This window comes from Cyprinus carpio, chromosome A20 (assembly GCF_018340385.1).
Source record: "Cyprinus carpio isolate SPL01 chromosome A20, ASM1834038v1, whole genome shotgun sequence".
NCBI lineage: Eukaryota > Metazoa > Chordata > Actinopteri > Cypriniformes > Cyprinidae > Cyprinus > Cyprinus carpio.
In genome coordinates, this window is record NC_056591.1 from 23,449,633 (window position 1) to 23,472,132 (window position 22,500).

The 22,500-nt window shown below is 34.2% G+C and overlaps 1 protein-coding gene across 1 annotated transcript in view; it reads left to right on the forward strand.

Annotated features, from left to right (window-relative positions):
• fam184ab (family with sequence similarity 184 member Ab) overlaps positions 1 to 22,500 on the forward strand; it is a 109,074-nt gene that overhangs the window by 68,078 nt on the left and 18,496 nt on the right. Inside the window, 6 exon segments of the mRNA XM_042778348.1 lie at positions 3,574 to 3,620; positions 3,623 to 3,742; positions 3,744 to 3,782; positions 13,341 to 13,491; positions 14,719 to 14,840; positions 17,281 to 17,285. Of these exon segments, the coding sequence (XP_042634282.1) occupies positions 3,574 to 3,620; positions 3,623 to 3,742; positions 3,744 to 3,782; positions 13,341 to 13,491; positions 14,719 to 14,840; positions 17,281 to 17,285 (484 nt within the window).

A 22,500-nucleotide genomic window follows, 5' to 3' on the forward strand; every position in this document is an offset into this window, starting at 1 on the left:
TTATATTTGTATTATTGATTTTATTTTAATTTATTTTAAAGAAAGATTTATATTTGTATTATTGATTTTATTTTAATTTATTTTAAAGAAATCTTAATGTTAATCTGTCACTGCTTATCACTTTTGGGGAAATGTTGCAAATTACATTATTGTGTTTTTTCAGTAATTTATATGGAAATTAACTTGCTTTTACATAACTGGTTATCTTCTCCAGAGTGGGAGTGTGATACTTGGCTTGCTGGGAAGATTATATTAGAAATGCTATTTTTTGCTGTGAACAAGTGATTTGTGCCAACTTAGTTTGCATTCTTTTTATTGCAGATCACAGAAGACATTGTTTTACACACCTCTTGTGTGTGTGTGTGTGTGTGTGTGTGTGTGTGTGTGTGTGTGTGTGTGTGTGTGTGTGTGTGTGTGTCTTTCATACATCCACATGTTACAAAAAATTATTTTTTAGTGGTTTTAGTGAATAGTTTTATGGCATTCATACCTGTGGGGTCATGGCTGGAAAAACAGCTACTTTGAGTCTCAAATTCATTTATTATTTTCCACTACAAATAATCAAATGGATTCAACTCACTCAGATTTAGTTTAGTTTAACTGCTGTATTTTGACATGTTTAATGGGTTAGATGAAAATAAAACATTACTTGCAACATGTTACCCCAACACAACAGCTCTGCTGAAGCCCTTTTGTCATTTTCAGCTTCATTACATAATTGTCTCCTTTCATCATCATGAACTTTGTTGTTTTATTTACTTGTATATGTGTGTTGAGTGTTTGGCAGGCAACTGAGACCTCTTTCTTTCTCAGAGCTCTAACTGTGTCAGAGCAAGTCTTGCTGCAGCCGGCAAGATCTGTAAAAGCTTAATTGGAGAAGCGATTACAGCCAAGCAGAAACCAACGACCTCAGCCCAACCATCAGCCACTCTCTAGTGCACTAGAGCACAGGGGTGAAGCAGGAGACCTCCTGCGCCATGCTTATTCTATTCACGTTATTTGTATAGTGAGTGGTAATTGTGCAACACACTGAAATCCAAACACAATATGTCATGACACAAATCTTTCTCCAGACAACAAATTAGCATCAAAAAAATTCATCTTAATAAATGAATGAGGCTTCAAATTGTGCAGCTTACTGAAGTATCTAAGACACAGTGAAATGGAAGTAGCAACAAATCTATCCTCGTGTATCGTGACTTACATCGTATTATAGGCCGGGTGGAGTTTAGGCAAATTCTTAAACAACTGTACTATAACTTGCCTTTTCTTTGTAATAGTGGAACTTACTAGCAAGTTCCGTGAGTAAAAAATGTTTCTACAGCAGTTTATCTTTTTTTTATAATTTTTTATATCACTATTTAGATTCATTTCGTTAGGTAATTCTTTTTTTTTGAGAGAGAGAAGTCTTTTGTTTCACCGTTTCACTGGATGAGTTATAAAATACTGACTGAAATGTGTGCCAAAAGTAAATAAAACATTACATCAAAACAAAATATATTAAAATAAAATAACATAACATTTTAAACATTTTTATGTAATGAAAAATGAAAAAAAAAAAAAAAAAAATTTAATTTGAAATAAGTTTAATCGGTTTGCTAAGATAGTTTTTACATACCTTTTGAAGCAAAAATAAAAAAGTAGTGCTAGAGTTCAGAAGGAGCAATCTTTCCAGACCTTCTAAAAGCTCTTTTCATCATCAGCAATCAATAAATAAACTTTCTTTGTCCCCGCCCCGGGGGGCCCTTAACATGATTCAGCTCTAGAATATCATAGAGACCTGGTGTAGGTTTTTTTTTTTTTTTTTGACAGTAAAAGTTATGGCTTCAAGTTTTGCCGTAGTAAGCTCTTTTCACGATTTCCTTAAATGTAAAAATCTAGTTTTAACATGGTGACTTGCGTTCATTTTTTTGTTAGCATCAGCAGCGTCTGGCTGGGAAATGAGCATTGATAACCTGGGCATCTTGAAACCACTTCCAGCCAGCCTGAAAATGAAATTATTGGCTGATGCTACGACAAGCGCAGCATCATTTTATTGCCTTCACAAGTCTTGGATTGTTGGCGGGTATGACACGGAAAAACTCTCTCCCTGTCACCCTCCAGTCATAAGCGACTCCTCTAATGAGGCTAGCAGGCCAACGAGTGGGCCGAAGCAACTAAAACCTCCAGCTCTAACAAATCAGTTGGTGTTAGGAGAACGTATCTGGCGCCAATGTCTGACTTCTCACCTCATCCCAGACTGAGTCCTCATTGAGTCCTTGTAGACATGGCTGCTAGACTCAGATTCACACCCACATACTCAACTCACAGCTCTATTCACAGAGGAAGACTAGAGCCAGTATGTGTTTGCACACACACGCCTGCTAACAGTTTGTGAAAATAGAAATATTGTAACCATGAAAATGAATGAAGATTTTCAATCACTGCTACTTTTAGGATCTCTTCTTGTAGTCTCTATAAGGAGCATGTTTTACACAGTTCAGCTAATTAGTGGTGCTTGCTAAGGGAAGCATCACGATTACTGTTGTTCTTACTTACAGGAATATTCAGGGTACAGTACACTCTAAGCTTAATTGACCACATGTGTGGCATAATGTTGATTACCACAAAAATAATTAAGAATCATTCCTCATCTTAAAAAAAAAGAAAGAAAAAAAAGATTATTTATAAATATGAAGCTTACAATTTTAAAAAACACTTCAATTCATATTAATTTTTACAATTTTATAAAACACTTTATTAAAATAATTTTTTCTGTTAAAACATGATTTGAGCTGTACATCTGTTTAAATAATTTTTTTACTGTATTTTAGGGAGTTTTGCTTTTTAAGGTTTATTGCTTATATGTCAGTTGGTTGTCATGAGTTTTATTTTAGTATTATTTATATACTGTTACAGTTTTTAATAATATTTTGAATTAGCTTGGGTTTTTATATTTTCAGAGTTTTTTTTCCCTCCAGTTAGTAATTTTAGTGCTTAGACTTAAACTTACTTAATTGCCAAGGCAACAATTCAGATTTTTGTTTAGTTTTTCATTGAATATTTAAATATTAATATATAACATTACACTTATTTTTTTAGTTTTAGTTAACAGTCTATTTTTTAGATTTTAGTAACAGTACATACAACCCCTTTTCTCTGGACAAAAACCCGATCGCGTCACTCCACTAATTTTTCTCACAACCTACCGCCTGAACCCCCCCCCCCCACCCATTACATACCACTTTTGTATGCCTTGTGACCCTAAACCCTCACAGCTCCCCTCCCGCAGGCAAACAAGTGAATATTATAATGTTTCACAGTTTGACCCCATTCACTTACCTTTGTAAGTACTCTAACTTTTTTTTTTCTCTTTATTTTTTAAGAAAATGAGGGACAAGTGGAAATAATTTTTGTGGTAAATCAACCAGCATCCACAAAGTGCTGTCCATGAGCATGAAAAACTCAATAACAAGGTATGCGATTAAAGGTTAATGGTTCACTGTTGGTGTTGTATTGATGTTTTTCTTGATATGCTTTTTTACCTGCAAAGCTGTTTAATTTTTCAACCAGTGTCTCCTGCTTCCTGTGTTTAGATTTCCTTGCTGAAACAGAGCCTGGAGATGCAGCTTTCCCAATCCAGCAGTTGTCCCTGCAGCAGCTGCAGGCACAGTTCAGTCAGGAGCGAGAGCAACTGGGACAGCAGCCGTGCATGGAAAAATGGAGCTGGTAGCAACAGCGAAGGAGCAGCGGGCTGCAGGAAAGCCCATTGCTGCGCTATGCAGGACCATGCAGGAAAGACCGCCAGCACAGGACTCAAGGGTAACCGCAACAAAACCATACTCCCACCTGTCTCACGCAGAGAGAGGACCGCTTCTGACCTGTATGCGTGCTCTTATCTTTTCCCTTCACCTCTCAGCTCTCTGTTATTTGAGTTTGATGAATCTGTGGTCCACATCCACTCTTATCATCACGCTTCAAGACAACACTCCTACAGACCCATAAAGAGACTGTCTGGCCCCTGTGCTGCCTTGATAACACACAATTTTTGTGTTTTTGGTGAGACAGTTTTAGTGTTAATGTCAAAGTGTTTTAGTCAACAAAGGCCTTGTTTACACTGCAGTTACTGATGGCCAATTCTGATTTGTTGCCTATATCTGATTTTTTTGGCTGTCCGTTTACACGTTCTTTCAATTGTGACCCATTATCGAATCAGTGTTTACACTTTGCTATACCATCTGCGATATTGCGGCATTCGTTGTTTGCATTTCCGTTCCACATGTGCTTCCCCTCATGGAGAAGTAATGTGAAGTAATGTGCTCTGATATAAACGAAGGTCACAATAACGTCAATTTAAAAAGAGATAGTATATTATAAAAAATGGGGGCGAGAAATGAAATCCTCCATATAAAGATCTTCAAAAATGATTTATGATTTGTTGGAATCGGAACAAAAAAAGTCCACACCCATTTGATTGTCAATAGTTAAAGTCCTCCATCTTTTCTTAGTTATTAATTACTCTATAACTAATCACAAGACAGCAGATTTGTTTTTATTTTATCTTTGCTATTATAAATAAGAAAACAGATGCCAAAAAAAAGAGTCGAACAGATAGATGAGCCTAGAACGAAAATCAATAATCCATTTACCTCTGTTCATCATTTTATAATAGTTGGGTTTATAATTTTGTTTCTCTATTGGGGGGGGTTAGGGCCCCTATATGACAGTAGGATATATATAATATATATTATTCTTTCAATAATTCTATATTAATAAATAATTTTTATTAATGTAAATCTATTTTTAATGGATGTATTTCTATATATTTTTTTACACTTAAATTTAAATGTACACTTTAAAAAAAAAGCTTATGACAATAAAAAAACGTAATGTATACATGCATACATATATATATATATATATATAAAATAAATACATTATATTTTACTGATATATGTGTGTATATATATATGTAGTATATATATATAGATATATATATACTATATATATATATATATATATATATATATTTCTATTATGATACTTATATATATATATGATATACATACACATAAAATTATATTACAAGTTTTTTTTGGTTAGATTATTTTGTTACAGTTTCTTTGTACAGTCACTGGTCCAATCACAAGTTTTTTTTGGTTAGATTATTTTGTTACAGTTTCTTTGTACAGTAACTGGTCGTAGGAATGGTCACTGGTGTTGTAACATGTGTTATTTGATCACCAAAGCAGAGAATTTTATTTGTGGAATTGCTTGCTGATTGCCCGGAATATACACACCATTCTCACGGGGGCAGCTAGTCTTGGGGGTATTGTGGATGAAGACTTTATAGCGCGATTGTCAAGTCTGACTACAGGGACGATAACATCCACTCCCACTTCTGTTTTGCTGCTGAAGCTCTTGACTTGTACAGAGCCAGCACAAAGCAAGTGCTGACCGTAAATATTTACAGCCTATTTGTCCACTGGGTGAATGGAAATTTGTCCGTGTTTGCAATCACGGCAAGGACCCTCTGTCTGTCCCCCATCAGATTGAGGATGTGGTGAGGCAGATCTGCCACAGATCCAGCCCTGCCCACAGCACATCTCTCAGGTCCTTCTCTTCCCCCTATCCAGGAATAACCTGCTCACTCTAGGCTCTTTCGTTCTGTGGTTAGTTAAGTGGGTGAGTTGCGCGCTGTAACAGGCACTGTAATGTCTGTTGTTATCAGTACCTGGCCTCTGACGAGGGGAGGAGAGAAACTCTCACTCCGGACTGCAAATGAGTTACCTTGAGATGGGCTTGAGGTGGTCTCACACCGCAGGGCGCGGGGATGAATGGGCTGGCGAGCAGGCGACAAGGGGAGTGAACTGCTTGAATTAATGCTGATAAATTGAGATGACTCACCAAATGAAGCGTCAGACTCAGAATAACAGGATTCAGAATAGTGAAAGGCAGTTGGAATGCACAGGATTGTAAAGTGGTAGCGTTGGAATTTCACCAAACGGGCAAAGGCTTAGATTATGCATTATTTATTGTGTCATGAACACATAATTAACATGGAACTTAGTACAGCTTTCCCATATAATATTCATGAGTTTGCAGCCTTTCCATCCAGGAGGATAAAAAAAAAACCAAAAAAAAAAAAAAAAAAAAAAAAAATTATATTTCATAGTATTTTGACAGTATTATATCAAAAATAACATCACTAATTGGAAAAATAAATAAAGCAACCTAAACTGAATTAAAACCAAAAAAACTTAAAACCAAAACCAAAATAAAATTAACCCTCAATAGTATATGTATTTCATTAGTTAAGTTTTATAATAAAAATATAAATGGATTAAAATACCATACCAAAATGGATAAGGATTAAACACAATTAAAAAAGAAAAACTGAGAGCTAATATAAAATAGATACATCTATGACAACCAAATAAAAACATAAATCAAATATAGTATATGAATAATACTAAAATAACACTGATGACAACCAAATGAAACCATTAATCTTTTATTTATTTATTTTCGGGGATGAAGGATAAATCTCATTCAAGACATTTCAGAGAGAGAGAGAGTAAATAAATACAATATTAAATATAAATCATAAAATATAACAATAAAATATTATATTATGGTATAATATAATATAAAAAAATGACAAATAAAAATAATATTATTAAATAAATGATTTACATATAAAAATTGTATTAGGAAATATATATTTATTTATTTTTTATTTGTTTAAAAAGAAATTATATATTCTTATAGTATAATATTACAAAATCTCCCCAGTGTCCATAACTGACGGATATGGTCAGAATTGATTTGCTGAATTTGGCTGGTTGAAATTGTGGCTATGCCAGTGGCTCGATTTACTGTTTATTTCAGCAAAAATGCTGGGTAATGGCATTTCATTTGCTCCATGTCACAGGGATTCTGAACCACATTACGTGTGATAACACCAAACTGACCTCATATTACTGTCAATTACCCACTGTCCAAGGACAGGGCCACACCTGGGGCAGTATGACCCTCAGCCACCAGCTGTCTAATGATTAATGGAGATGGCGAGGGAATAGTTTTATCTGTGTGCCAGGGATTCAAGTAGGCAACTATACACACAGAGGTTAACTGGTTTGTAAACCCCGTGTGGCCACGAGGAACCTTATATTTGTAATCAAAATCTGAAATCAAAACTACTAACGAAAACCCTAAAGCGAACAGACCAAACCGAATCGTGTCATACGAAGCCCCTTTTTTCAAATTATTTATATCTATCTTTATTTACTTACATCTATTTTTAATCTAATAATATAATAAACAAAAAACACACACGAAAGAAACCCCACAAACAACAACATGACATTAATACAAAAAGTTGGTGGTGCTTGACCCCTTGTGATGCTACAACCTTTAGTTACCACACAAGATCTTTTACCATTCGGCTTATTTAGGGATTTAGAATATCCAAAAATAATTAATACTTTGCAATTTCACCACTTTAATTATGAACAGATTATTTCCTAAATTATATTCCAGAATTTAATAATTATTAACTATACAATTAAATAATTAAGGAAAACATAAAAAGCTATTGAAAAAAAATTATTAATTATTAAGTCACCTAACAAATTAATCAACTATTTCATTTTAGCATTAGTTTAAAAATTAGTTTAAAAAAAAATAATGTAAAAAGTAATGCTAAAATGAAATGAACATATATTAATTTGTTTGTATTTCATTTTAGCATGAGTTGAATTTCATTAATAATTTTTTTCATCATGAAAAATGTAAAAATTAATGCTAAAATGAAGTACAACAGACATTTATGAGTTTGTTTGATTTAATAAATAATGTAGTGATTTTTACCAATTTTTTATTTCAAAATTTATTTAAATATTCAGTGATTTAATTTGAGTAATTTGGCCCTTCGTGTTTAATCTGCAAGCCGATTAACAAAAAATCAGGTAAAATGAATGACTGTTATTTCATATTTGGTTTTCAAAATAATAATTATAATTTAATTTTAATTGTCAAAGGTTCAGCATATGTGTTATAGCTGTGGTTATAGACATATGAATAATTACCAACAAAATTGATAGAATTAAGATATTGGATATAAAATATCAGACACAGTAGTAATTCGCATGTTGATGAGTTTCCCGGCAACACAGACAGATGTGATAGAATTAAGAGCAAGTGTAAAGTAATTGTGGTATATGAGTTTTACCCAGTTGCCATGCCATTAAAAGAAACCCTCTTCATTTCCTTGCTTCGTTCAGGTAATGAGTGGAGATCCAACAGAAGGCTTATGAACGTCTCATTTAATAGCTTTCTGCTCCAGAGACCCATGTCTGAGGTAGACGTGCTCAACACCAGGAGCCGATTTATTGACTTGTGTTTAATTATCATCAGCGGTTCAGTGTGGTAATATCTCACACCAGCCACACCACCATCTCTCTCTCTCTACTCACAAACAACAAAATATCTCAATATTCATCACCGCTCCTCAAAACACACTCGTCAGCACCACAGAAGAGAAAAAAGACCGCGCCAGTCTTACCCCTCGCCACTCCATTCTCAGAGATGAAAATGAGCGTGCAATTCCTCTGTCTGATATCTCGCTCAAGCAGGCAAAAAGATCCACCTCAGCTCCCTCTTATAGCTTTTTGCTGATATCAAGCACTGCTTTTTACCCAGCCGGAAAGAACAGGCCAAAATCCCGCAGCTGCCACAGTAGGTAAAACGCTTGAGTGTGCCCATGCTCGACAGCATGCCGGCCGAGAGCATATGGACCTGATGAGTCACTCTGGCTAAAGGAGAAGAAATGTGAAGATACCAGAGCTGCCTTTTTCTGCCCTCGCTTTGCTCTTTTCAAATTTGGCTCCTCTAGAGAAGCCCATTTCAGAGATAGAATAAAAAATTAAATAGGAACTTTTTCCTCAAAACTGCGAGATATAAACTCAGATTTGCGAGAACTCTGAATTATGTGATATAAACTTGCAATTCTGAGAAGAAAAGTTGAAATTATGAAATTATTAAAAGTCGCAGTTACCTTTTCATTTTTATGCTGTGGCCGAAACAAGCTTCAGTACTCATCCAAACATACAGTATTTATAATCTGTTACTATTTCGAATCATGTTTTTTATTTATTTTGAAGCAGCTGCACTGATTTTGTCATACATGGTCTATTACTATAAGAATTACTGTGAAAGTTTGGTGAGTCTAAAAAAAAAACTAATCCTTTTTCCTTGAGCCCTTTACAAATTCCAAAGTAGACCACCCAAAAAAAATCACAAAAAAAAAACTGCTTTCAGTGGAATGAAAACAGATAGCCCGTTTCCAGGTCTTTTATGAGGGGGTAAACTACATCAAGCGCCTACCAAAGCTAAATAAATCTAATCTGAGAAGACACGAGAGAGACATTTTATATCCTGCATCACCTGGCAGCAGGGCAGCGGTGAGGCATATTGGGTTATAGCCACCTTTCAATGGTATTGATCACACAGTTTTCCCCCTAAAGCCTCTACTGTATTCCTTAATATAATAAAGCCTCCATACAATTAAATTATAGAAAATCTTTAACTATCCCTGATATAATGTAAGGGTTTCTCAAACCTACTTTATTTTTCATCCATTAGGAAGTGAAGAGTATTAGTTTTAATAACAGAGCATACACTGAAATTATAGAAAATGTTGTACTTCCTTGCCAGTAATAAATAATATGTATTTATTTATTTGTAGTTTTTATTCTTAGTAGCAATAATTATTAATTATTATTAGTTGTAGTATTTGTATTTTTAAGACTATATATAAATTATATACATGACCCTGGAAAAACCAGTTATATCAATTGTTAACCAGTTATGTCAATTTTTCGAAATTGAGATTTATACATCATCTAAAGGCTGAATAAACAAGCTATACATACAACACATTTTAAAATATGATAGAACAATATTTGGCAGAGATACAACTATTTGAAAATCTGGAATCTGAGGGTGTTAAAAAATCTAAATATTGAGGAAATTGACTTCGAAGTTTTCCAAATGAAGTTCTTAGCAATGCATATTGCTAATCAAAACTTAAGTTTTGATATATTTACAGTAGAACATTTACAAAATATCTTAATGGAACATTATCAATAATTAATATCATAAAAGAAAAATGGATAATGTTGACCCATAATAATGTATACCCATACATTGCAACAAATACAACCCATAAAAATAAAACCCATCAACCTAACAAAGGTCACAGTACACCAAATACACATACAGTATATATATATTGCAAAATCACACCTTAACCATGGTCAAATCACTGTAGTACTGTGGTACTTTTACCCCAAAATCACTAATATTTTGTAAGTGTATATAATATATATATTATTTTAGCTTTATTTCAATTAATAGAAATGTTTTAATAGTTTCAATGTTAAAACATAAATTCACTGATATAATGCACTGGCTTATTGCTGTAATGTAGAAGACATAGTCAGTGTAACATAATATAGTAACCTAATAAAATAAAACATTTTATGATAATATGAAACCTTTGCATTTATAGTGGGTTGTTTTCTGTACTGTTTGCAGGGGATTCTCTCATTAATCTGAAAACAGTGTGGGTGTGGAATCCTAAAATAACTCATTAATTAATGCACAAGCTTTATTGGCAGAGAAAGAAGCAAAGTGACCACTCAAGATTAATTTTTACATAAGGAATGTGACATCATCCTCGTAGCACTTGAGGAGGTGAAAATGGCACTATGACAACTAAAAAACATCAACTCTGCATTTGTGTGTGTGTGACTGCTGTAGTCATTCAGATTTGATTTATTCTGGGTATGTTTTTCTCAAGCATGTGTGTGTTGTCCAGTTCAGGCTGCCGTGTCCCTGATAGTTGTCTGAATGACAGAAATGACCTGACCTTTTCAGTTTTACTGAGCCATCGGGCTGCAGGAGGAGTCAGCTTACACTGGAGAAAACTTAACCTCGCACAACTGACACCACATCCGTTTGATGCATGATGTTCTTTAGCTAGCAAAAGATAGTAGCACATACATACTGGGTGAAATTAATTAATTACTTACTGTAACCATCTCACAGTTTTAGAACAGAACTTGGTAGATCACACACTTTCGCAAACCCAGCTTTCAACAGTTCTTCCTTGCATTCCCTCTTCTTCACCACCATAATTTCTTGTTTTTAAATTACTTTAACTCATAAAAATAAGTTAAGAAATTGTCAACTTTTTAAAATAAGTTATACCAGATTCAACTAGTCAATTTAATGTAATTTAATTTGAAAAGTTCTTTAATGGTATATTTTATGTATTATATAGAATGATAAATAAATATATGTATGTGTATATATGTGTGTGTGTGTGTGTGTGTGAGTAAATTATTATATATTTACCTAATTTATGATTTTGATTGAAATACAATTGAGAACAAATGAGAACAATTTTCATATATAAATGACAATTTCCAGTGTTTGTGTGAATTCTGTTTGAAGTACATTTACACATGTGCTAAACTGACAATTTACTTTTTTTATATAATTTATGTTAATATCTATAAATATGATTAAAAATATGATTAAAGATTATTAAAATGTACAATATTGTACAATACTAAATACATTTAAACATTTAATTCTTGATAATGATATATTCTCTGATAGCATGTTAGTCAATTTTGGTTCTCATGGAAATGTCTCTTGTTTTAGAGATGTTTATATGTTTTTACTTGAAAGCCAGACAAAAATATTAATGAATTAATTCACTGTTACATGACTGTAATCCTCTCAGGACTGTATTGTTTTAAATGAGTCAGCTCTGTTGATCTTCCCCATCAGTTGTTTTATTTTGACCTCTGCATTAAAGCATGCTCCAACCAACTGGCTTGGTGCAGTCTGTGTTTACTGATGAATTAGTTGGTCTAATTTGTGTCCCCTGTCATCCCCAAACTCACTTCCTCTCCTATCCGACCCCACTCTGCTGGATATCACTGACTCCAAAAAGGCTTTCAGTGGAGGCAGGTGCCCTGCCTTAACCCTCATTATGTCAGTGTATCTCCAGCGCTCAAGCAGCTCCACTCTCTAAATCTAATTCAGGGTGCTATAATTTGCGTTCCTCTGGCTAGGCGTTAGACAGCAACCATCTAAGATCCTTAACAAGCTTGCAGAGATGCTTAAGTGCCTTCTGATAGAGTCATAATTCCTGTGATTTTATTTGCAGAATGGAAGGTGTTTTTTTTGGCCTGGTTCTGGACTAGCCATCCAGATCGCCAGAAGAGTGTAGGTTAGGTAAATATGGTAAATTTGACAAATTTTGACATTGGTTGAGCAAGTTGGTCTTACTGTCTAAGCTAACAGTTTTTTGTTGATTAATCTGGTCAGTTTTAAAGGTTTAAGTTTGAAGAAGCCTGTTCTTTCTGTGGTTAAGCAACCTGATGGCTTTATTTGATTTAATTTTTTTATTTGAGAATTTAGTGTAGTGTTTTTTTTTTTAGTATTAATAAGTTCTAAGTGTTGTGACTTGTTTATGCTATAAGCATATAGTTTTAGTATATAATGAATTATATTTTATATTTAATATAATAATATATTTGTAATTATTTATATATATATATATATATATATTACTACAAGCCTTTTCTCTGTGTCATTAAGCAAACAGATGGAGGTCATTTAGGTATAAATATACTTTTTTTATTTTAGTATTAATACGTTTGAAGTGTTAAACATGTATTTTAACTTATTTATGGTATTGTAAGTATATAGTATATATTTGTATATGATTTATATAAAAAAAATAAAAGCATAAGTATATATTTAGTATTTGTTTTTTGAATATTAAATTAAAAAAAGAAAATTCCCTGTTAAGTGTCAGCTGACATATTTAACTGCAATTTAATTACAAGTTCTCATGCAGCATCTTCGTTCTTTTTTTCTTACTGGTTTGTTTTTCTTCCAGGTAATGTTTTTTTCTTTTGACTTTTGAGCATCTAGTCCTCTATCCAAAGGTTTATGCTTACCATATATATTAAAATGATTTCTATGCCATTTTTACTGCAAGCAGTAGCAAACTGTTTTGTACAAAGGCTCTGAGGGCAAGGTAAAACATCATATTTGAAGTTTCTCCTTGAGTCTAGTTCCTCCATTATTTATTTTTCTGTTGTGTGTAGCAGCAAAAATGGCCAAGAAAAAAAAGTTTTTTTATTCTAATTGGTGCATGAGTGATAATAGAGACATATACAGTACAATATATACAGTTTATGTAGATTGCATGAGTCGTGATGTACATTTGTCTACTCTAATGAACTAATGTATGTGTTGTGTTGTGTGTGTAGGAGCTTGAGGAGCGTCTACGGCAGCAGCACCACATGGAGCTTCAGACTCTGCGCGAGGCTCACAGACAGAACATCGAGACTCTGAAACAGCAGTCAGAGCAAGAACTGCAGACCCTCCGCTTCGAACTGGAGGATGAGGGCAAGGCCATGCTGGGTAAAACAGATACACACACACACACAAAGATTCATTCACAGACCTGCAGCAAAAACCCTTTAGATCCTGTTTATTATTTACTCTAGGTCAAATGCAGCCTTTAGGACTGAATGTCTGCGCTATCAATTTGCAGGTGATGAAATCAGATCCAATTGCTGAGACAATGGAGTCAATATCTGTAATATATGGGTTGCGATAGTGATGGTTTATGTGGCAGCAAGAGAGTAGCTGTCATGATGAAAAAAGAACAAAGCTGAATATTTTGCCACTGCTTAAAGGAATCCCAATTGAAATGCCTGTTTAGACTTAAATGCATTTCTAAAGCTCATTTTAATATGATATCAATATATAATCAGGTTGGATCAGTATGTTAGGTTTATAAAAATCTTATCCAACTCTTTCTTTATTACTATGTGTGTACTTGGTTCTCAAAAGGTACATGACATTTTGTTTAACTTAATCAAAAGAGAAGAATTATTTTACTCTACAAAAATAAATAAATAAATATTTTTGATGTTTTTTTTTTTTAAATTGTATTATTATTATTATCATTATATTAAATTAAAATGTAATTTAAATATATAATATTATTATATATATATTAAAGTTGCTCGGTTACGCTCCAATTTATGCTCATCGTAACATGCAAAATCTGCCATATATCTGACATGACTGGGTTTCATTGAGCTGGGAAAAAATACAATTAAAATAATAAATAACACAGTAAACAATTTAAATTTTGCATCATTTTGTTAAATGACTTGTTGGCTGCAGTTTCAAGAGACAACTGGAAATAAAAAGGTTTCCTTATTTGTCCTGTTCCTTGTTAATAATTTAGCATTTGTTGGTAATATTAATAAATGTTTGATTTTAAAGTACGTTTGCATTTACTTTGTACAGTAAGCAGTGTTGGTACTAGATGTCGAATGGAAAACCTCAGAGTCCTGAAGCAAAACCAGTGGAGTTCTACAGCTGTATTTATAGCCCAGTCTGTTTGAAATAAGGTATAATTGGAAGAAACTGGAAAGGACTATAATGAGGGAGTGCTGACAGGAAATTGCATGTGGAAGGAATGAGTGTCACTTCCATTTGCACCTGTGAAGTTTATGCTTTAGGGAGAGTTGGAGATGAATGATTTTTAATTCAGCTCCGACAGCAGATCATCTCCCTGGAATAGTCTTTTTTTTCATTCCATATGTCTCTCTCTTTCTCTTGTTCTCCTCTCAGCATCCCTGCGTTCCGAGCTGAACCATCTTCACGCATCAGCCATTGAACATATGCGTCAAACCCATCAACAGGAAACAGTGGCTGCCAAACAGGAACTGGAGAACGCTCTGGAAAAGAGCAGAGTAAAGGTAAACCTTATCCACAGCAGGGTTATTATAATTCACAAGTATATTTTTTGCACTCACTTTAGATTTGCACATACATGTCACATACAAAAAGCTGTAATTGGTTGTTTTGCATTTCAATCAAGTTCCATCCTCCTCTCTAATTTTGGCGTTTTTTTTGTTTTTTTTACGAATATTTAATTATTATTTTTTTTTTTTTAATCTCTTGTGTTTGCAAAGACTGCATTTATACAGTTAAAATACTGCAATACTGTGAAATATTATTACTATTTAAAATTGGTGTTATATTTTAAAATGTAATTTATTTCTGTGATGGCAAAGCTGAATTTTTTTAAGTATCATTACAACAGCATTTATTTGAAATATGAATGTTTTGTAATATTACATTATAAATGCCTTTACTGTCACAAAATTTAATCAAATTTAATGCACCCTTTTTGAATAAAAGTATTAATTTCTTTAAAAAAAATACTTTTAAATGGTAGTGTAGATGCTTTCAATACACTGATTCAAAATATGAAATCTTTTTTGTAGTATTCATTCACATTGTAGTACACATTTATATTTCATGTCTTTTTAAATTATTATTTAAACAAATGGTCTGTGAGTTTCAGTATTTTCGCTGTAGAAACTGTCCTAGCTTCTCTACCAGTGTTTTCCCATCATTCCCGACTGCCTCCTACAGTCCTATTGTCTCTTATTCGAGACAGAGATTAACAGTAAGTTCAGTAAGTGGATGCTTTTCCAAGAAAGGACAAATCAATAGCGTTCTGCCAACGGTTGGCTGCTATAAAAGAAAAGGACCTTAATAAATCCTCTTGTCATCTGGCTCATGTATAAGACGACAGTTAAACAAAAGAAACGCTGACGGGATTGTTGGCCAAGCAACTGAAAGGTTGTATAATTTGAGTCTTAACCTTAGACCTCGGGCTAAAATGCGTCTATGAAATGCACATACACAAACTCACAGAATCAAACTGGAAAGCACTTTTGCATCTCAGTAATGACAATGACCTGTGACTGAAGTAAAAATTGCACTTTCTGTGTGATTGCACTCCATTTTTATCTGGAAAGTCATGAGACTTTGCTCTTCTGTTCAGTAGGTTTGCATGTGTCTCATGTAATACTTCGTAGAAGACAGGGTTTCCATTAATATTGGTCATTTTTGGCAAATTGGTGCCCCAAGGTGACAGTGGTCTTTATTTTAGTATCACCATATCAATACGAATTAATTCTGAATCTCCTGGGGCTCAAAACTGTCTTGTGAGAACTTGCCTAATGTCCCACAGACAACAGCAGAGGTCAAAGGGCAAACTCAGTGTGATCTTTGCTAAAGAGAGGCCGTGAACTGAAAACAGCATCAGTGTAGTTCAGCTCTCTCAGGGGTTGAACAAATCCTGCACTGCTAGCGTTGGGAAGAAATCTATTTTTAGCTTAAGCATTTACTAAGCGTTTCCAGCCTCGGTGTGTCATATATCACCCAGGAATAACAAATGAGCATACGCGGAAAGCACAGATGCACGTTTTTTGGGTCAAACTGTGAATATTTGTGTCTTGTGAGATTAGAATTGTTGCATGTGTGTCTACAATCAAACTGCGCGTCTGTCTCGAGGACACAGTTGACTTTGTTGTGTTCAGTTTTCTGTAATACCCTCACGTACACTCAGTAACATCCCTTACATCATAAGGCTGGGAAAAAAGTGTTTAACCTTCCCCCAAGACTCCTGCCGATTCCTCTGGTTATGACAGCACAGGCAGATGTGTCATAAAAGAGCCGTGAGAAACATGGGTTTATGTTTTCTAGTTCAAGTCATTGGACCAGAAGGTGTGAAAATTGCTTTGTCAGTTAATTTAAAAAATGCACTAGATGTGAGAACATTTAAACTAACTAGCTGTTTTTTGTTTTGTTTTGTTTTTTAATGCACCAGTGAATTTAAAACTGCATTGAAATAAATTGATAGATTCTAAAATAAAAATGTAGTACTTTTTTGTTAAATTATTTAATTGGACTGTTTTATTGTATTTTATTTTATTTTGATGCGCCAGTGAATTTAAGGCTGCAATTAATTATCTATTTAAGGTTAACAAAAAGCTGTATTTTTCATGGTTTATGATGGATGGATGGATGTATGCATGGATGGATACATTTCACGCTATTTTTTCACTTTTAATTTTTAGTAATTTTAGTACAAAAACTTATTTATATCAGTTAAATGCCAAGGCAACATTTCAAATTTTCATTTAGATTTTTTTCAAGTAAGTTTTCATCAAGAGTTTTCTTCTAATATTTAATTTTTTTAATTACTAAAAATTATTTGTAATAGTTTCAGTTAACAATATCAACAATGCCCTAAACCATTTACCCTCTAATTTACAGATGAGTATTTCTATGTTTAATTTAGGTTTAGTTTTTTTTTTTTTTTTTTTTTTTTTTTAGGTTCAGTAAGAAATAGCAAATCCATTCAGCATACATACAGGTGTTAAAATCATGTTTGAAGTCAGTAACAGAGACTCACTGGAATTCTGTGGGGGTTTTCAAGAATCACTTTGCCATAACGTGCATAACAGAAATCTCTCTTTCTCCTCTCTCCCACACTCTTTCTCCATTTTTGTCTTATCGTTTAAATGTTCCCCTTTGGTGGACACTTAAGTTTAATGAGCTGCGTCTGATGTGCTGGTCAAAGCCACAATGCAAAGAATTGAGTTTTACCTCGATAGTGATGTGCTGCTTTACACCACAGAGTCCCTGGTACTGTAGACTCTCATATGGTTTTTTTAAACTGCCTTGAGATTAGTTTTTTCCCCTGGCTGTTAATATTTGAATTTAATAAATCGAGTCTTACAGGCACATTCACATCTTTATTTTGCAAGTTAGCACCAAGATCATATGGTGTTTATGACAGCATTATGAATTTTGTTCATATGCATTAAAGGTACAATAGTACAAACATGATCATTTCATCCACATGCTCAATAAGTGATCCAATGACTCAAAACAGGGGTCTGGTTCCTCTAAACGAGTGTCTGCGTTTCACAAGAAGCACAGTATTTATTTAAAGCCCGTGCTGCTGTGCTCCTGCACCATGAATCTCTCGGCCGATGGATAACCATTAACGCGCTATCTTACACAGGTCACCGCTTTTTCTGACATCGGCTGATTTGCAGTCAGTAATAAACGTGCTTCTCCACGGCTGGTGAGGTGGCTGTATGAAGACTGAGAGAAAACAGAACAGAGAAATCAAACGCTCCCCAGCAAGGCTCCTGGGCACACATCTCTGACTATTCAGTGCTTTTCTCTGGCACAATAATACTATTCTTTGTAGTTCATGTGATTAATCAGAATTCCATGTAATTCATTGGATTACCACTTTAAATCACTTGACAGCAGTAAAAAGTTCAAAGTGGTTTTGTGCAAAGCAATTACCAAGCATTTGCTCTGAGAACTGACTAAAAATGCACTAAAAGTCTCATTGGGTAAAAGACTAATTTCCATCTTTGCTGTGAATAATTGTCACTTTTATATCTCACAATTGCAACTTTATTATATGTAAATTTTAATTTACATGGCATGTTTTAATATCTCCCAGTTTGACTGTATATCTCCCCAATTTGATTTAACAATTCACATTTGCAACAATTTTTTTTGTAGTTTTAATCTCCCAGTGTGACAATATTTATCTAATTAAGTGATAATATTTTACAATAAGACCTCTCACAATATTACAAAATATTTCACAATTATGATGTTGTTTCTCAAATTGTGACTTTTTATCTCATTCAGTGATGATAATATTTTACAGTATAACCTTTTTCTCTCAAAATGTGACTTAATATTACACAACTGTGACTTTTTATCTTCACAAGTAACTTTAATATATCACTGTTTTGTCTCCTTTTTGTCTTTTTTAACATCACAATAAAAAACATTCATTCATCCAATTAAAAAAAAAATAGGGTAATGATTCACATCTACAGTATATTTTTTAACTTGAGCCAATGAAAAATAAATAACATGCCCTAAGGTAAAGTTCAAGTTAAAAAATATAGATGCTGCTTATTATGCTTATTATGAATTATAACCCTACATTTTTTTAATTGGATGTGCAATATTGACCGTATTTCTCACAAATATCACTTATCCTCAATTATCAAAACTTCATTTCTCATAATTGCGACGACTTTTTTAATCTTTCCCCAAAGTGGCTTAATATTTCACTGTTTTGTCTCTGTCTCATAATAGTAACTTTTCATCTTATGAAGTGATGACGTTTTACAATATGAATTCTTTTTCTCACAATGTGACTTTTGAATATTTCACATTATTGCATTCTTTCTCATACGTAATTTTTTTCTCACTAAGCAATAATAATATTTTGATGTATGACCGTATTTCTCACAATGACAATGAATCTTATAATTTTAGCTTTTTGTCTTCCAAAGTGACTTAAAGGGATACTCCACCCCATAAATGAAATTTTGCGTTGTCATTAATCACTTTACCCCCATGTTGTTCCAAACCCGTTTTAAGCTCCGTTCGTCTTAAGAAAACACAATTTAAGATATTTTGGATGAAAACATGGAGGCCTGTGACTGTCCCATAGACTGCCAAGTAAATAACACTGTCAAGGTCCATAAAAAGGTATGAAAGTCATCGTCAGAATACTCATCTGCTATCAGACGTGCAATCTTTTTGTAAGCGAAGAAAACAAAATAACGACTTTTTTAATCATTACAACAGTCTCCTCTGAGTCTCTCCATATCACCGTATGCTGTGTATGGCTGTGGATGCACATCCTTGTGGCATGGATGACACAGAAGAGCATTCACAGCATACGGTGATATTGAATAAAGTTGTTCATTTTTGTTTTCTTCGCTTACAAAAAGTGTTCCCGTTAGTATATAAAAATGTGTGTTGGGTAACAGTGGTTTAATCATGTGTGTGGTTGAATTGATCTTATCCCGCTTATAGTGCCACCATGAGCTCTCATTCCCCCTGTCTCTCTTCTGTAACCTGTGTGGCCCCACTTCGATCAAAAAGCTTTTGATCCAGCAGCACACTGAAAACTCAGCACCTCAGTCAGGGCTTTCTGGGTACTATGCCCGGGAGAGCAGAGCTCACACACATGCTCCCAGACACCTGCTAATCAGCCTCCTCTCATCTATCTGCATGCCTCCTGGCCTGGGCCAACGTTAATGAATCTAACAATACACTAAACAACTAATCAAACCACAAATTTATACTGTAGGTGCCTCGGTCTTTGATGGGAAAGGTCAGAGATGTTAAGTTCAGCCCTCGCAAATTATACTCTTTCTACTTCAGGCATAAGAGCCGAAAGGGGAAGAGGTTTCAGCAGGCCTCTTTCTGAGTGATGAACGAGCGATGACTTTTAAAAGCCGTTGTCTCTTCAGGAAACCGGGCCACTTTGCTGGATGGTCATGATGAATCGTTCCTCGGGGTCTACAGTGTATCTGTCATGAGAGTGGTATCAGATGGATATGCCGACAAGTGAGAGCATTACGCTGAAGGTCGCTCTTTGGAGATCCGATTTAGATGACCAGGGCTTCAAGGTTTATTTGACCTGATGCTTTGGGCTGCTGTGGAACACGCTTTTACTTATTGCACTCTTCAACCATTGTGCGAGTATGTGGTGTTCTTCAGTCAATGATTCAGCCGAAGCTGGTTTTTATTATGCAACAGTACCCTGCCATTATCCAGGTGTTTCGTCCTCACTCCAGGCAAAAATAGCCATTCATGAATAAAAGATACAATTCTAAATTGAGCATTGCAGAACACAGGGTGGTTGTTACCATAGTGTAAACCATACATTTCATTTGCAGTTTGGTTTTGTTGCTTATTATGTTACATGTTTGGTGGCTGCCTGTTACAAAATCAGTTAATTTGTTGCTTGCAGTTGCTATGTGTTCTGTGGCACGGTAGTGTGGCTGGTTACATAAACTAACATTAGAACCCTAGTCTTAAGTCAAGTCAAGTCAAGTCTGCTTTAGTTGTCAATTCTTCCACATGTACAGTACATACATACATAGAATTTAAATTGCGGTTACTCTCAGACCCCCGGTGAGCATACAGATAACATGGCCTACAGAGCACTTGCAACATGCAACATTTAAAGTTAGATCATCTTTTTTTTTTCTTCAAGTCGGCCATAAAACTATTTAAATTCAGTACATAAAAAAGTATATTGGTCTAAATTTGAATCCGATTTTGATGATTTTCACTCATATTTGAATGGAGCTACAGTATATATTTCTGTATGAATATTTGAATATGCAATACACCAAAATAAAGATCAAAAGCCTCTAATTAAAAAAAAAAATGGTTTTATTCTAGCTAGCTAAGAAAAAAAAAAGCATTACAGCATTATTTTTTTATCAGCACTTGAATATAGGTAGGTTTTGCATAAAAATGTATAATTTGTAGAAAAACAAAAAAGGTGCAGAAAATCATCCATTATTATCAAAAACTACCCATCTGGTATACGCATTGTGTACGATTATCAAAAGCATAAATGCCAGTAGAAAATCGCTCCATCCATCAATCACCTCCAAAGTTTGCACAGCAATATACCACTTTCGCAGTGGATAATCATTTTACTCATACATTATGTAGTTTTCATTTATATGCTGTCTTATTGCTGATGGATCGCATTATTTATCCATATGTCATCTGTTTAAAGAGTTAAAATGCTACTTAGTCAAACTAGTTCTTAAGACACAATCTTAACATAGTGAGACTATATTTGCCTCTGGATGGTTGCTAGGTAGTTGCTTACTGATCCAATTGAAAAATATCCACCCGAAAAAAGTCTCAGGTGTTATAGATATGGGCTTGGATCTGCCTATGAAGTCTGTGTTCATTCGATTGTTTCTCTCCATGTTTTATTGTTGACCCCATTGTCAAATAATCTGTGAAATTCAACGGTAAACAAGCGGGAAGTGTGGGTTGCGCAGAACTTTACCGAACGCAAAAAATATGGTAGCAAAAAGTTTAGGTTTTACAGATTTATCTTAAATTTACAGTAACAACTTGAATTCCATAACTGATATAAATGTTAATAATACTTAACACTGCGTTAAGTACTAAAATCTGCTGTTATATTGCACTGACAACCACTTGCAAAAACACAGGTGGTGATGAGAGGAAAAGCCACATTATGAACTCAAAGGACTCATCATCACATAACTGCTTTCTGGGACCACAAACTGAGGAGGTAAATACTAATAGAAAGAAGGTACAGAAGTACAAAACACTATCAATGTAACAAATGTGACATGAAAATAATGCAATAGACAATAGAAAAAAAACTGTTGTTTGAATGAAAGATTATCAAATTATTATTGGATTCACAGGGAGTTGCTTGAGAATGTCAAGTTATAGTTTTTTGCTGTCAAAATTATGTAAGGAATAAATGACGACGGGCTGTTGAATTATTAGAAAAAACACATGCAGCATGCCCCGGGCGGAGTGGCCTATTACATCGGGTGGATATCCATGGCCGATTACGAAATCCGCTTATACTCCGGTTACCACACCATGATAATCTAATTTAAAGGGTGTGCATTACTCAATGCTACCGTTATATAAAAAATCCGACACGCTATACTACGGTTACTGGCACAACAGTTATATTAAACTAGT